A 12,226-nucleotide genomic window follows, 5' to 3' on the forward strand; every position below is an offset into this window, starting at 1 on the left:
ACCCACCACAAGCAGAACAAAAGCAGCTGCTGGAGTCTAAACAAGCTAAAATCTCTCTAAGCTGCTGAGTTCAGGGACATTTGGTCAATACAGAACATGAAAAAGTGTTGCCACAAGCAGTGGTTTTCCTGGAATTTTTGACTGCCATGACAAGGAAACATTAAAACACCAGTTACATTGTGCTAGACAATCCACTGCTGGTGGCAATACATGTACTGCTAAACTGGGGCAGATGTTAAGTGCAYGCTTGTCTGAAATTTGCCTACAGCCAATTACCATAGCTAATATGCAGTAATTCACTCACATGAGTAAGTTAATTTAACTTTTTTTCTTTGAATAACAGACTTAGGACTGTAATGCCATCACCGACAAGAATGTATTTGAATATTTCTGGTTGGAAAGTTAGGTATATCAGATCTCCCACACAGCAGCGGGGACAGGAAAAAACTCAGACAATGACTGCTGTTTGCCCATCTGCAAGTTATGCCACTAAACAAAAGACAGAACCTGGAAAGTACTTATTTTTGAGTGTTTACCACAAAGCATAAATACTACAGCTCCTCCCTCTTGCTTTCTCAGAACTGGGGCACAACTGGATAAGGAGAAGTCTGTAAATGTCCATGGCCAGGAGGTTTTCACAGACGGTGGAGTTTTCCAGGGYGCTGGTAGCCAACAAGGCTGTGGGGCAAACACATGGCTCGTGTTCAACGCCGCCTCAGCGTGCCCAGAGCCAGCACAGCTCCAGCACAGAGCAGGGCCCCACTACCACTGCAGCACATCAGCCACACAAACCTCCCCAGAATGGCTCTGCATCCTSCTGGGGAGCTGGGGAGGTGGTTCACCACAGATAAAATGTGGATCACTAATTTAACACTCTCCTGGCCTACAAAGAAACCTAGCTGTCTGTAAGGATAGAGGGGAGAAAAGAAAACTTGGCAGGAAGAGAACTAAGAAGTGTAAAAAAAGATAATATGGAGGACCAAGAAATTAAAATGCAGAGTGAAGAGTGTTGCACATATTGCAGAGACAGCATCTACATGGTCTCTCCAATGATGAGACATGACAGGAAGTTTAATAGGAGAAGAAACTGTTAGGATCTCTGGCAAGATCTCCCTTTTCTTTTTGGAATGCATTAATAGTCCAATATTTTTGTCTCCCTCATCCTCACACTTCAAAAAGTTCACATATTGCCTTAATCATTGCTGCTTTTCAACAGGCCCTAGCCAAGCACCTAATATTTCTTGTCTGTACTTTGTGCTGGCCCTCTCCCCTCCTTTTCCTGAGTGGAGCACAGAGCACACTGTGCAGGGATGTTTTGGGTTTGCTTCCAGAGAAGACGAAACTGAAGAAGTGCAGATACACTGCAGCATGCATCCCAACAGCCCACTGCCCCACTCCAGTGCTCCCTGTCACCTGCCTGCAGCAGACACTCCTGAGCATCACCGTCTTACCCACACCTTGTCCAAGGCACTGGGCAGTTCCTCCGTGCCTGCCACAGGGAGCTGCTGGYCAAATGATTCAAACATCTTATTTTGGTCCATGGGCTGTTTGGCTTAGTCCACTGTGCTGGTCTAATCTTCCTTACAGTGGCTGGTCTGGGGCTGTGTTTTGGATTTGTGCTGAACACAGGGTTGATAATATAGAGATGTTTTTGTTATTGYTGAGCAGGGTWTACACAGAGCCAAGGCCTTTTCTGCTTCCTGTACTGCAATGCTGGCAAGGAAATTGAGGGTGTCTGGGAGGCTGGGAGGAGACACAGCCTGGACAGGTGACCCAAACTGACCTAAGGGAAATTCCAGACCATATGACATCATGCTCAGGATATAAAGAGGAGGGGGAAGAAGGWGGAAGAGGGAGAYATTTGGAGTAATGGTGTTTGTTTTCCCAAGTCACCATCAATGTCATGGGGCCCTGAACAGTGACTTAATTCGTTGTTTTGCTTCACTTTTGTACACAGCTTTTCCTTTCCCTATTAAATTATCTTTATCTCAGCCTGAGTTTTCTGGCTTTAACCCATCTGATTCTCTCCCTGACTCTGCTGGTKKCAGAGTGAGTGAGCAGCTGTCCRGGGCTTGGCTGCCAGCTGGGGTTAAACCACAAGAGCCACCAAATACCGTGAGAAGATCAAGGAACTTAAAATGTGATTTAAGGTTTCCAGAGCTGAGCAGGATAAAGGGCTGTGATGTCCTTGCAGACATCTGATTTGGTGAAGACTTTCTGTGCTGATATCCTCAGACGTGGACATACACTAGCACTGAAGTTAGCAGGCAAGTGATTACTCTGATGATATCTAGAATCATCAGAGCACTCTGACACAACAGTATTACAACAGAAGATGGATCACATCCACAAAAAAAAAAAAAAATCCTAGCAGGAATTTACTTCCAGGCATTAGATTTTGAGAAGAGGATATATTGCTTGCAGGTTCCAGACAACAATAATTTTCAACCGTTTTACTCCCTTCCTAAGGAAAGTTAACTCAGGACTTAAGCAAGTTGAAATGTGAAATCAGTATCTGTTCATAAGAAAATAATCCCTCTTAGCTGTCTCAAAAAAATTGAGTCCTGAATTAAAAAACAACAAAAAAACCCTCAAACCAAAATCAGTCTCCCAAACAAATGAAAAAACCCAGAACATAATTCAATACCAGGTATACATTAAGTGGTTTTATTAAACTAAATCTTCCATGAAGACTTTTGTCTTTACCTTAGTTTTTCTGCTCTGAGCAGAACCTTCAGCTTGCTGGTTACCCATCTGCTTCAGCTTTAGAGGTYTTGCTGTCCCCTGGGCTCCTGCAGCCACATGGGCCAATGTGTCCCAAAGCAGCACAGAAGACACGTGTGAGAACTGGAGCCTGATGTGATGGACACCAAGGCTGTGGGAGCTGCAGGTTTTGTCCCCTGGAGTCCAGGCTGAGCACAGGCAGGAGAAGGGCAGTGTGCCCCTGTCCTTTTAGCAATCCCTAACAATAACAGGGCACATACAGGAAGGGGCAGATGATGCGTGAGACACCTGATGGTCCTGGGAGCACATCAGTAAGGGTTAATTAAACTGTGAGCAATGGCACATGGTCTTCCACCTTTGTGAGTCTGATCCTGGGGTGGGCTGTGGTAATTATCACTGCCTCATCAGTGCTTAAGAGGAGTTTGAGGATGCAGAGCAGTTCCCAACAGGCAGCACAGATGAAGGCATGCTCTTCTGAGGGCAGTGGGAGCATTATGAGGATAGCTGTGCCAGGGGCTCTGMAAATGTTCCCTGGCTGGTTTTCTTCACTGGCATGGAAAAACCTAAGGGACTGCCTTGCAGCAGCTGGAGGCTGATCAGCYATGGGCACTCATTTTCAGTTTTCAGGGGGAAGCAGGCACAGCAGGAAGCRTGGAGCCTTAACAACTGTGCATTACAACTGTGCACAAAGACGGATGCAATTGCAGAGTCATTAGCATAAAACTAGCATAAGACGAATGCATTTGCACCTACAAAGTGAGCCCCTTTCAGTAGTACCAATGTGTCAAAAATTTATGTGAAAAATTGCAAAACAGTTAAAAAAGAAACCTGCTTTTGAAATTGCAGCCTGGGCCCTACTTCTGAAGAGCCTTTCATCTTTCCTCTGTCTCTGAATTCAGAAAGGATTCTCTCCACATTTGACATCATCTGTCTCCCTTTTTAATAGCAGTCTAATTATGATTATCTATTAATAATTTATAACAATGATCAGGCCTTTCCCTTCTCCTGTGCATGAAGATAAGACACAGCATTTACAAGACAACCCTTTTCCTTGAGCCAGGATCAATARCCCCATCACAAGGCATCAAAATGTTAAGAAATGGTCAAGGGGGAGCTCTACAGTAGTATTTTTCCAAAACGAATTCCAGAAGGGTTTCTTAAGAAACACATTTACTACCAATGGCAAGGATAGTGATTCATAAGCCATAAAGCCTTGCAAAGTCAAGATCACACATGACAACTTTTCCATGTGGTAGGTAGCTCCCATTTTTCACTGTGTCAGTTTTCTAATGTGGATTCCAATAATGAAGGAAGTATTACCTTAGGGGAGAAAACTCATCAAGATGCTGAGCTTTTTTCCCAGTGACCAATTGCATGTCATGAAAGCCAAGGTCTGACGCCAGCTGAGGACAGGAGCAGCTGGACAGGTACGGAAATCTCGCTGCTCGGCAAGGTCCCAGACAATTTTTACTCACCTCTAGTGTAGTCAATACAATCTTCTCAACTGAAGAAAAATAAGCCTCCCACAAGAACTGTGTCTGCTGTCTAAGTGCTAGGATTTTATCCTGATGGATAGACCTGATTGTAGAAGGAATCTGTAATACRAGATGTAATATAGTCAGAAGCTTTAGAAACAACACAGTCTCATCAAATTAATATGCTGCTGACAAGCCCTCTCCTCTATTAGCAGGTTGCACAGCTTCAGCATTCCTGTCCAACRGAGATGTGTGTCAACAGTTAAAGCCTTGATGTAAAACGAATGAGACACAACCCCCTGTAACCTCTGGTACTGAATGTATTAATTTTTAAAATCTGCTTTCTTTTAGTTTTTGATTGTTTTATGGTAGCAAAGCTACCCCACTGTGGCCTTAGCCATAGCAAGGAGCTATGGCCATAGCAAGGAGCTCCTCCATGCATTCCTCATGCTTTTCATCCCGCAAAGCTCTTCATGGAGTAGTATTTTAACAACCCAGKACCCACAGGTCTTGAGAGTTCAACAATAACCCCCACGTTCCAAGTATATTAACAGGATCTGGAATTGCATTTACCACAGCATGGCAATACTAAGTGCCCTAAGGAAAACATAGAAACATCTTAAGTAACGCTCCACTGTTTCTGGAGCCTGTAGATCAAATTGCGTTTTACTAATTACCTTAGGTAGAAAGGACAACATCTTCCCCAACATYTGTTATTCACAAGGGAAAACAGTGCTTTTTTTGCCCTCTTTCCATTAAAKCTACACATTAATTGTTGTATAAACTGCCTTACAAATAAACACAGGTTGTCCTGCTGCAGCACTTTTCCATTAAAAAATGTAACCACTCAYGAGATCAGAAGAGGAGAGCTTTATGTTTACATCTTTCAGCATCCACATGTCCTTCCTGAAACTAATGTATGTGCCATTCTTTAACTTAGGACATTGACCAAGACCTGCAGTACAACTTGGACAATGCAAACTGACATTATCAAGGGAACTGAACTGAAATTTTCTKCAGTTACAAGGCCTAGTCACAGCACCAGAAAGCCATTTAGGCTATGCTGCTTTTTGCCTTATCTTTTACTAGGATTGAAGAGTTGTGTTGCTGCACCTAACATTTTTGTCAACTTCTAACTGGAATCACAGAATTGTTAAAGTTGGAAAGACCTCGAAGATCATTGAGTCCAATCACCAAATTAGGCTGACTTAGAYACTCGTTTCTCAAAAAACTTTTACCTGAGTCATTATTTCTAAAAGCAAATACCTGGGCTGTGTGTTGCTCCTTGTATATCTCAGCTTGTTCTGAAGTTTGCCTGCATCCTTTCCTGACCAAAACACACTCTGCTTATTCCTAAAATATTCTGACAAGTGGCAGTGATCACTATTTGCTTTTGTGTGTTCCCAAATGAAATGATTTCCCATGGAACCTCTTTCCTGAAGAAAATTTGTGACTTTAAGAATTTACATATAAAAAAAATCCACAAGAATCAGCAAATTCTTTATTTGCAGAGTTTGCAGCCAGGTCTGGACTCTTTGTCCATGGCTCCACTGTGTGCAGTGCCAGATGGGCTGATCTTTGCTCTCTCAGCCCTTCAACTCAGACCATCATCTTAGAGACACTGCTAATGTAACACAGACTTTGGGCTTACAAGAGAGTTAGCACTGCAGCAAGGTGGAACAGAAGAAAATAGTCAGATTGTCCAAGATGTTACTTTATGTTCCTTCCCTACAGGCCCTTTAAGTAAAATATAGATCTTTAGGTAAAATATCCCCTGCAAAGTAAAGACAGAACCTGAAAACACGTATTAGCACATGTCTTTCTAAGTGATCACACCACTGTTTGTGATGTGTTCCAACAAATAGAAGGATAATAAAYGTTACTTGTACTGGCTGCACAGATGTGTATTAATCACACCCAGAAATGTTATCAGTAGCAAAGACAAGATTTAAGTCACTTCAMGGGGCGATACAGCATTTTCTCAATAAATGCTTCATTGCAGTATGTGCAACCTTGTGTGGTGTGTGAGCATACATGTGTAAGCAACCAATAAAATTAATATCAATCCCAACTACTACTACTACTTCCCTTCTTTTGAAAGGGAAGGCTGCTCTGACTATGAAGGTGACTGCAAGAAGTTATGATTTTACACAGCACACCATGTTTTTGAGTGCCAGCAAACACAGTGTCAAGGTTAAAAAAAGCTTTGATGCAGGCTCTGTTACAACAGCTGGAAAGAAAAAACAGAGCTCCCATTTTAAATGCATTTTCCTATTAATCTACTTGTCCAGAAAGACAGGTGGGGAACATGATGTATTAATACTAATCTGGCATGATTACACTGGAATTATTAGAACTTTAATAAAAGGTCATTTCAGCAATGAGTAGGGGGGAGGAAAAAAACATCCTGCACAAATAAATGCAGAAAGGCTGGAYTAAGCTCTGCCAGAGCTATGATGAGGAGAATATGCAAATAAAAACATCCGAGTTGCTCTCAAACAGGAAATGAAAAACTGTAACATAACAAAAAMATTTCCCAGAGTAGACATTCAGGCCCTCTGCCAGCTCTTTAAAAACACTGTTAATAACGGTGCAGTAGCAGTTCAATATGGAAGCAGCTGCGTGAAGTGAACGAATGGCATGTTACCGGAAAACATGAAGATCAGCAAATTATTATTATTTAAARAGAGACATAATTTTGCTGAGAAAAAATGTGCTGTCCACAGAAGCAAAAATCAAATGTCCCTTTTATATTTGCAGCTTGTATCACATTAAGTAGAATGGGCAGCACATTGCCAAGCTTGCTACACCAGCTCTTCACAAATATTTACTTCTTTAGACAAGTTAACAGCCATGTAATGACATTGCAAAGGTATTTTGTTTTGGGGTTTCACCCCAAACCTTTGTACCTTTGAGGGCCTCTCTCTGTGGATGACACTAAATTCCAGAGTAAAAAAAATCCCTCTAAGTGGCTACCTAATGTTTATTCCAGATCTTGTGGATCTCAGCTTTACACTAGGCAATGGCACTTTGGGGAAACCAATTTTTMAAGAACTTCTAACRTCAACTCCTCTGTGGAATTCATGGRATATATTTAGATTGTAAAACCCACTAAGGTAGCTGAAAAAAACAACCAACCAACCCTAGTGTATTTAAAACCAAAGTAGATGCTGAAAGAAGCAGGGAATGTGTAACTTCTCAGTCCGCTTTTGTTCCACTATCTCAAGATTAACAACAAGTGACATGAACACTGCTTCAGAAAGCAATGCTACATGGTCCACACATCAGAAAAGGGGTAGATTCTGCTTTCCAACAAATCACTACATRAAAACTCCTGCCCAAGAAAATACCTGCTTTCATGAGGATACCCCTGAGGATAAATTATTTTTTAAGGACTGGAACAGAATCTACCCTCAAATGTTATTCCTTTCATCATAGTACCTGGACAGGTCTACCTCAGATTGGCATCCAAGTRCTCCACACCAGAAGAGATTTAATGCTCTTTGCAAAAATAAAAGTCTCCCACACTTAAGAATGTGGCCTGGTGGCTGCAATGACCTTCAGGTCAAATCATGAATGATGTCATATTAAATGAGTTCACAGCCAGCCTGACACACACAATCCCTTCATGATAAAAATTCTTTTACAGCCCTGACCTTTTGGATTCATCTTCCCTGTCCATTTAGATGGTGGCAGCAATAATCAAGTGCTCTGCTGAAGGCCGCGGTCTCTTCCTTACCTGTAATAACAATCTCTCATCGCCTATGATGGCAGCTTGGTTCCAATCAATCACTTCCGAGAAGGGCAGCTCCCATCCATTGCTGAGCATGACCGGGACGCAGGCAGCCTGTGGGCACAGAGCACGGCCATGGTCAGAGCCCCACACCGGGGCACGCTTCCAGCTTCCCACCAACACCAGGACCCTGCTTTCTGCATAAGCTCAGGACAGGCAACATGGCAAAGAACACCAGAAGCCAGGAGCCACAGGACGGCAGCCCAGGTGTTGTTTACAGTTTTCCATTTTGGGGTTATTCATATGCACTGAAAGGTGGGGTTTGCATGGACAGTGCCATTTGCAATCTGGTGCTTACACTGCCAGAGGAGGGCAGAACTGTCCAGTGATGCAGATGGAACGCTGGAGAATTTAATACAAAATGATTGCCTCCCTTGCTGCTTTGTGAATCATTTAATAGGGGGCAACTCCCTAATTTTTATAGTCTATTGCTGAACACCCCACAGAAAATACAGACCATATTTAACTCCTGAGTACCTTTCCCACGAAGGAGTAAATTCCCTATCCTGTTTGGTATCAACTCTCCAAACAGAGGCAACTGCACAAACACAACTCGTCTGTCATCACCTGTCTACAAAAATAAGAGTTATTGTATATCTTAAATCAAAAAACATGCACATTTAGTATCTATTTCRTATCAGTATAATCTATCTAAACTATTAAAACTTTTTTAAGTTTTACAAGTTCTCCTGCACCATTTGCAATACTTAGTAAACAGGTCAGTATTTTCATAAACATATGATTACCACTATGTTCTGGTCAGTTCAATCACAACATAAGATGCAAACCAAAAACCTTCTGATGCGATGAAATAACCTAGTACCAGAGGATTTTCATCAAATCTGTGCTCTGGTTCAGTTTCTTTTGGATCAAAAAGAAGCTTAACTGCTTTGAGTTCGGACCAGACCAGTGTTCAGGCCTCCCAAAACCTCCCAAAAGATGGTATAAAGGGGAATCTTTCAGAGTGCTCTACTTTTCTTGGTAGCATGTATCATGCACAGCATCTTAGACTGGTCAAGTCTGCATTACAGCAGTGCTTATTATGTGTACAGAACTGTGAGCTTCTGTAAGGAAATTACATCATGCATGAAAAAAGCCAACCAGAAAACAGTTATGTATTTTCATGTTTAAAATGTTCCAAATTTAAAACAATCCTAATATGAATGAGACTTTCAAAATGACCTGGATCCAGATAGAAACCGGGAATACATCACTGTTGGTGAATACTGCTGCTAGGCTTATAGTGAAATCCTCAGCTGCCTGCATTTTATCATTGACCTGGAGCCCACGAGTCCTGTGCAGTGAGGTACACTCCCTGCTTTGTCCTCCTGAGATGATCTATCTAACAGAAGCTGCATGACTTTGGGCCCAGATGAGAGAGGAGCTGAGGAGTGCTCTTCAGGAGGATCTGAAGTGACTTGTCATCACATATAAGCCAGACTCACGTCTTCCTCTGAGGGGACTGGAGAGAGAACAGCACTTTTCAGGCTATTAATCCTCTCYTTAGCAAGAGAAAGAGGCAAGTGACAATCCAGAACTTGGATCTGAAATTTGATAGCAGGTATGGAATTCTGTGGTTACACCTATGTGTCCAGAGCATGCAGGGTATCGAGAAACCCATCAAAGGCTGGCAGACACAACACAGGATCTGCTGGAGTCCTTCTGGAGAGGCAGCAGAAAGTCAGAAAGGTTTCCGGGTACCCTGGGCTTCTAAAATGACGTAATGCACTCACACTTAGGTACCYGCATCTGGCTCAGCACTGCAGCAAGTAATACTCTAATAGTGGCCCAGACATTTTATTGTTGATGACGAAAAGGAATGTGATGCCATTCATTAACAGCTTTACTTTCAATGCTGGGACACTTCCCAAACGGCAAAATAAATCCTGGAGGCAGGATCCTGTGTACGGTATGGTCATTTGCCATTTCACTGAAACCAAGGAGCTTCAGCAGCTCCTTCATGTCAGTCCCCATGGAAATCCAGATGTCAGACCGAGAGGGGAGTTGCAGCACCTCACAAAATGCTCTCTATGGCTGACTGAAGAGCCAGGACCCCAGGATTGAGCTCATGTTTGCAAAAAAAAATGTCAGACAGGCTGCAGGTGGAGTAGGCAGGTGTCAGGCTTAAGCACTGTGCTGACTGGCCACAGGGACTCCAGAGCCCTTTTGCATTGCCTTCTGCTGCTGGCCCAMGGGAAAAAGGGGACCACTAACCAAAACATTTTTAAAAGGTGAAGGTGATTCAAGTGCTGTCCCAGACAGCATGTGAGCTCCCTSAGAGTTTATATCCACCTTCACGTGAAGCTTCCATCTGGAGCTTAACCACCTCCAGACCACCTTCTGTATATTAGCAAGAACCATCTTAAAACTGGGAATGCATAAGCAGGTTTGCTTTGGCTAAGTGGAAACAAAAAGCTATTTTTAGTGCTCCAGGACTTACTTATAAAGACTAGTGTCTCCCAGGGGARGTCTCTTAGCTTGATAAATACTGTTCTCAACTGGTTCAACCTCTCAGCCTCACCACAAYCAGGGAAACCCTTTTCCTGGAGGTAATGCAATCCGACCTTCAGATGAGTTCAGTGCTCAGCCCCTCCTGGGAAGAAGCTGTCAATTGCTCCAGAAGTATGAATAGAGGCTTTTGCAAAGTGGATTACTGTCCACTAGGGAAATGAAACATATTTCCCTCCTCCCCGCCTCCTTGCTATTGCACACTGAATTGCAGCCAGCGTAGCCACTGCTTTAAAMTGCAGCTCTTACCTGCAAGGCTTCCAGAAACCTGAAAGAGCCAAGCCTGCGGCCACGGGGAACCAGACAGAAAGTGGCATTGTGCAGCATTTCACGGTAATCATACCTAACAAGAACAGGGGAGAAAAGAGAAAATTCAATTAGCGSTGAGTCCTAGAGTAACTGGGCGTGAAAATACAAACAGCTGTTGAGACACATCTGGATAAAATCATTCCCAACCAAGACTGTTCACCACCAGGTTAACTAGCTCCCTCCATGCATGCGTGGCAGCCTCCTCTCCGGCTTCTTCATGCTCAGAAGCAACCACCATGGGAGAGAGCTGGGGAGACTTGTAATGAAACTGATAATGAAAGAAGTAATTTTGCCTTTGCAATAATGAGCCAGTTCTACATAAACAGTGCATGACTTCTAACAACAAACTCACATTAAATATTTTGATACTCAAAGCATTGTTGCAGCACTTCTGTGATCATGATTTCTTTTCAGATTCGGTCAAAGCTGTGCGCAACTGTGCTCATTTCTGCACAAGAGGTTTGTACAAAGCAAAAACAAATTTAGAGGATGCCAAAGAAACATTTCCTTATCAAGCAGGCACTAAAAAAGGGATGGGGGGTTACAATGACTCTCTTGGTGGTTATTGTTAATTATGGAGACAGGAATAAACTACCAAGTTTTGGCAATTAACCACATAGCTGCAATGATACGTGCTCCTCTGAATGAAAAGGCTTACAGACACTTCTGTTTTTTTGTGGGTTTTTTCCCCCAGTTCCATCAATCACCACAAAATCWTTCACCAAAATCACACATCAAATCCCAACAGTTTCCCGCCTGTTATTAGCGAACTGTTCTTCTGGCAARCCCATGGAACTGTGAATGGCATTGAACTCATCTGGCTCAAAAGGGTCCAGACTGAAGACCCTCCATTCTCCAGAGTGTCCTGGACTCTGCAAATAGATGTAATTTTGACAGCAACTTGYAGCACTGACATTTTTTGACACTAATAGTCTAATTTYACCATGTTCTGCAGGCAGARCAGWTTTTTTGTATGTGTGTCTATGTRCATATACATACATATATACATGATTGTATTTTATATACAAAGGAGTCAGAATCTATGCTTGTATTCTCACACAGGCCAGACAGATGGGAGTAAGCCAATTTTCAATTATAAGYTCTGTCTTTAGGAAGAGACATCTTGCAAAGGCCCATTTGCTTAAACAAGCGTGTATAGCTAATTTGCACAAGAAAAGGTCACTGTGAATGGATTAAGATTATCTCCACTGAGAGTAAAATAAAACCCCTCATTGCATTAATTAAAACTACAAAACAGACTTCAAAGTCCCTTTTTTCTTTTGAATCCTATCTCAACTTTGGTTAAAATACATATATACATATTCTATCTGAGTGGCAGCAATTTATTTTTCTCTGTGTGGGATAGAGATTGGCAGCCATGTCCCAGCTCACGAGTCAGCACTGACACAGCACACAG

At 42.6% G+C, this 12,226-nt stretch overlaps 1 protein-coding gene across 1 annotated transcript in view; it reads right to left on the reverse strand.

The window, feature by feature from the left end:
- EXT1 (exostosin glycosyltransferase 1) overlaps positions 1-12,226 on the reverse strand; it is a 176,155-nt gene that overhangs the window by 14,919 nt on the left and 149,010 nt on the right. The window contains exons 2-4 of the mRNA XM_057367838.1: positions 10,750-10,843; positions 7,939-8,046; positions 4,200-4,319 (exon numbers count right to left, since the gene is read on the reverse strand). Of these exons, the coding sequence (XP_057223821.1) occupies positions 4,200-4,319; positions 7,939-8,046; positions 10,750-10,843 (322 nt within the window). The remainder of the gene's footprint in view (positions 1-4,199; positions 4,320-7,938; positions 8,047-10,749; positions 10,844-12,226) is intronic.

Source organism: Malurus melanocephalus, unplaced genomic scaffold (assembly GCF_030028575.1).
Source record: "Malurus melanocephalus ecotype Western Australia unplaced genomic scaffold, MMel_1.1 scaffold_3, whole genome shotgun sequence".
In the NCBI taxonomy this organism is placed as follows: Eukaryota; Metazoa; Chordata; class Aves; order Passeriformes; family Maluridae; genus Malurus; species Malurus melanocephalus.